The 4,426-nt window shown below is 32.2% G+C and overlaps 1 protein-coding gene across 5 annotated transcripts; it reads right to left on the bottom strand.

Moving 5' to 3' along the window:
• Nucleotides 1-706: 706 nt before the first annotated feature.
• Nucleotides 707-2,974, bottom strand: LOC107012126. Of its 5 annotated transcripts, none has more exons than XM_027915951.1 (3): nt 2,859-2,939; nt 1,077-1,867; nt 707-1,000 (listed from the first exon to the last, which is right to left on the bottom strand). In XM_027915951.1, the coding sequence occupies exons 2-3, from the start codon at nt 1,702-1,704 to the stop codon at nt 801-803; spliced, it is 828 nt and encodes a 275-aa protein (XP_027771752.1). In that variant the 5' UTR covers nt 1,705-1,867; nt 2,859-2,939; the 3' UTR covers nt 707-800. The 5 variants fall into 5 exon arrangements, with proteins under 5 accessions (XP_027771752.1, XP_015067353.1, XP_027771753.1 ...); XM_015211867.2 differs by having other exon boundaries at nt 762-1,000; nt 1,077-1,842; nt 2,859-2,974; XM_027915952.1 differs by having other exon boundaries at nt 762-1,000; nt 1,077-1,862; nt 2,859-2,882.
• Nucleotides 2,975-4,426: the final 1,452 nt, after the last annotated feature.

Raw genomic sequence — 4,426 nt, 5'->3', positions numbered from 1 at the left:
GATTCACAGTGTCCCATTTCGTCCCGTAGGCAACCGAGCCGGGACGAACCGGAACGAATCGGAATGGTACCGGACCGGTACCGGTACAACCCGGTCCGTTGCCCAGCCTTATGCACAAGTAGACACTTAAACTTGTATAAAATTGAACTAATAGACACAAACGTCCTACATGACATTCTACATAAAATTTGTGTCCTACGTGGTGTCCTACATGTATTGTGACACATATGACTCGTGTGTCTATTTATTCAACTTTATACAAGTTTAATTGTGTATTTGTGCACACTCAAAGTTAAAGGAAATAAATATGAAATAAGGCTAAGTTAAAAGACATGTTTATGCATTATGCCAAAAAAATATGTAAGAACTCGGCTTGTTTTTCAAGAAAACAACTAAAAAGTAAAAACACGTTTAGACAGCTTTATCATCATCATATTTCACATTTGTCAAAAATTCATGCCTGCCTCTCCTTCTCCAAATACTTTTTTCCCACTTAAAACTATAGGATTCTAAAAATCTTTAGAGAGTGTAAGAAAATATTTGATTTACATGAATTTGGTTGTTATAACGAGATTAGAATCATGCTTTCACTTCAAGCCATCAATCATTCAAGGTTCGTTTGGTATCTAGTAAAGAAGCAAGTTATTCATATAGTATTAATTAATACATAAGTTATACAACATTTGATAGCTACGAAGATAGGTCTATGATAATAATAATAATAATAATAATAATAATAATAATAATAATAATAATAATAATAATAAGGCCAATACTGACTAGACAAGTAGAGAAGTATGCTATTGGTTGATGAATTTGAGAATAGCAAGATAGAAAGCAGGTTCATCTACAAATTTGACTACTTCAAATGAATGGTGTGCAGCAACATTTTGCAGCAGCATTTTTTCTGGCAAGTTAGAGACAACCACATCAGGATATTGTTTCTGTTGCTCTTCAACCATTTGCCTGCCTTGTGGATGACTAATCACAACTCTTGCACCTGAACATATAAAACCGACTTTCAGTCCTGACGAAAACATAAGATCAAATAAAGTAGTAATCAGATAGAATTTCACCTGGCAAACAACGTTTTCTTAGTGCATCCAGAATTTGATCAAGTTCAAACGGCAATGCAGGAATGAAGTAGAGAAAAACAACATCAAAAGGTGTCCACTTCTCTGGTATATATATCAATTCCCCTTGCCAACACATAACCTTGTCGTATTTTTCCTTGATGCATGCTAACATGAAAAGAGAGTCATGAACGACAAGTAGTTGCTTGCAATTCGATGATTCAACTACTCTATCAACAAATTCATCGGAACTAATTGCAATCATAACCTTGGAAGTCTCTGTTATCTCTCCTGCTGATATGATCTCATCAATTTTTTGCTTATGCTCTGCACTGGAATCTGGATGCTCAAGAAATGACCAGTCTTTCTCCATCACATCTTCAAAATTAATCATAGATACTGTTCCGTCATTTGATGAAGCAATAGCACTACAACAGGATTTCAAATTACTGGATGGAAACAGATGAGGGGATGCTGATTGGTCATGGATTGAAAGGGTAATGTTACCATGACTATTGAAAGCATATCGTTGGTAGCACCTACGAGCTGGCTGTAAGCTAAGACATTTTCTTGATACGTGAAGAGGTGATGTAAGTGCGAGGGAAGTCAAGGATGATGACATAGAGCTCATTGGTCCAATACTCTCTACAAATGTCGACAACTGATATTTGCGTAGAGGAGATAAAATTCCTGGTTATAAATATGTCTTTAGCCTACGATTTGCACAGATATTCTTCAGTGTGTCATCCCTTCAGAATTGTGTTTTCATCTGCACCGAAGCGAATACTTCTGAGCTAGATTGAAAAAAAGAAAATGTTTTACGGAGATGAAAGAGTCTCTATATTTAAAAAGAAAGAAAAGATTAAAGTAGTTCAATGAGACATGTAATAAAATCTAATGCAGTCTTCTCAATAAGCAAGTACTTAATGACTGTTGCTCGGACTCTTGAGAAATGTCAATGGGTGTGTATCAGATTCACCAAAAGTAGTGTATTTTTGGAGAATACGACGCATCAGAAGTGAAGGTAGTGTGTAGCAGTGTGCAAGAGCTCCATAACCCATTAAGAGAGGTATAGAATACTTCAAAGATAGCAACAATGTCAATTAGCAGACGGAATCTTAGAATTGGTCGGTTGCCCATGTTAAGGTAATGGAGAAGGCTTGACAGGAAGAGGAGGAAATGCAGATCAATTGTGAAATCCAATGAAGCCCGAAAACACAACCTATCAAAAGATGTCTTTTCGACCTCGAGTCTTAACAACAAGTGAAACTCTTGCTTTAGGGTTCATGTCTTGTACTAAAGAAAAAGTATGATGATTCTTTAACATACAAACGGGAAAAGAATCTCGTCTCTGGTATAATTGTTCTAGCATAAAATGTTATACCATGTTTGGTCATTGGACCCACCATTTTTGCCATATTGATGGGATAATTTATTTAGTTCCGAACCAAACCAAAGGAGACAACCCTTTAAGAAACCATCAAATGAATTGCAAGGAAAGATACAATCTTGTCAATTACTACTTCATTCATCATCAGTAATGTAGCACATACACTATATTAATTACATCTTGACTACCAAAAGCTTGTTAAATCAACTACCTCAAAGATTTTCTTTCCACTATAGGCTATAACCCAACTTGGGAAAATTGTTCATAAATCCAAAAAAAAAAAGAAAAAAAAAAGTATGTTCTTCAAATCTCAAGAACATAGCCCAAAACAATATTAAACTTGATATATACCTAAGAAAGAAATGAAGAAATAGATAGAGCAGAGCAGAGCTAACCTGGAAATGGGTTTGAATATGGGGAAGCTGAAATTCTATCCATGGAAGAAATAGGAAGGAGTAATTGGGCATCAGTAACCAAAGCCCAGGCCCATATTCAACATGTGATGTGCACAATTACCCAATTTTCATGTCCCATGTTATACATAAATAACGAAAAAATTACATAAATTAATACATTTTAAAAAATAATTATTGATTTTTTGTTTATTACTATTTATAATAATACTGTGATAAATCTGTAATATGTATTAAAAGTGAATTATTTGTGCAATATATTTGAATTATAAATTGTTTTTGAAATATATTGTGTTTATTTGGTAAAAAAATAGTCACATTATATTATAAATGGATTAAAATGTGTGATAAATGTGTTATCCATCATTAAAATTTATATTATATGTGAATAATAAATTGTTCTTTATAATATGTCTTAAAATTGTATTATAAATGATTTAAAAGTGATCAAGTGCAAAAAAAAATGTTATTGCTATAAATGGTAAATAATATTTTATTATAGCACATTTATGTAAGTTTTCCAATAAATAACCCAAGTTTATAAATTCTTATCACACATTTTGAAATTTAAATAAATTATAAAATTTTAATATATTTTTTAGATCGCTAATCATTAAGATTTATATTACTTTTTCTTTTACATATTTTATTAATAAATAAATTTTCTTTTAAAAACAAAATTTATATCATGTGTAAATTTTCAATTAACTCTTAAAAAAGAAAATATATTATATAAATTGGGACGAGCTACTTTCAAATGTGTAATCAAACTACAATATTTCACTAGGGATGACAAATATGACAGGTGTAGGGCAAACTCACATAAAGCTCAACCCTGCTCGAACAGCAGAATTTTTTAGTTTTGCATCCCATACACCTCCTGCACTTTGAGAAGAGACAGTAGTATTGTGTGATACTTTGTTCATATGTATTAACAAAAATGTTAATCTGAACATTTAAATATTAATGTTAATCTGAACAATTAAATATTATTTTTATTATTAATAAAAAAATTATTATAATTTGTGATTGAGTTATTGTATTTAGAAGGTGTTAGCATTTTTGTTAATGCTGATATGGTCCATATTATATGGGTCCATTATCTCACTTTATGGACCCATTATCCCATTAATGAAAAGGTAGTTAACTACCTACTATCCCACTACATGGATTCACTATCCTAATACTCTAGTAGTTGGTAACTTCTCATAACCTCTTAACCGTTCTTGATGGTAGCACGGTTATAAGTATGTCATTTGGTTCAAAGGTTCCTAAGCATATTAGTTCTAAAAACTCTATACCATCTAAGAGTTATATTTTGAGTGCTTACAAGATCTTTGAAGAAAATAATGATTGTAGACTTCGATTATCGCTAACAATGGCTGGAGGTATGCCGATCACACTATATTTCTGTTGCATCATTGCTCTGCCATGTCTAACATTTGGCATCAGAGCCATTGAATTTTCTCTGCCTTGTTAGTTTTTGGATTTCTCTAAAATCGCTCAAAATGGTTCTTAAAAATTCAGATCTTGTTTTAAAAATTTTTGAA

This window comes from Solanum pennellii, chromosome 3, assembly GCF_001406875.1.
Source record: "Solanum pennellii chromosome 3, SPENNV200".
NCBI lineage: Eukaryota > Viridiplantae > Streptophyta > Magnoliopsida > Solanales > Solanaceae > Solanum > Solanum pennellii.
The sequence above is the reverse complement of the archived record's forward strand: the minus strand, read 5'-3'. Positions and strand labels throughout refer to the sequence as shown.

Coding starts and splice junctions, on each gene's coding strand:
- LOC107012126 (XM_015211867.2), bottom strand. CDS start 1,704: ATGAGCTCTATGTCATCATCCTTGACTTCCCTCGCACTTACATCACCT. Junction 1,001..1,076: donor AAGAAAACGTTGTTTGCCAG/GTGAAATTCTAT, acceptor TTATATGTTCAG/GTGCAAGAGTTGTGATTAGT.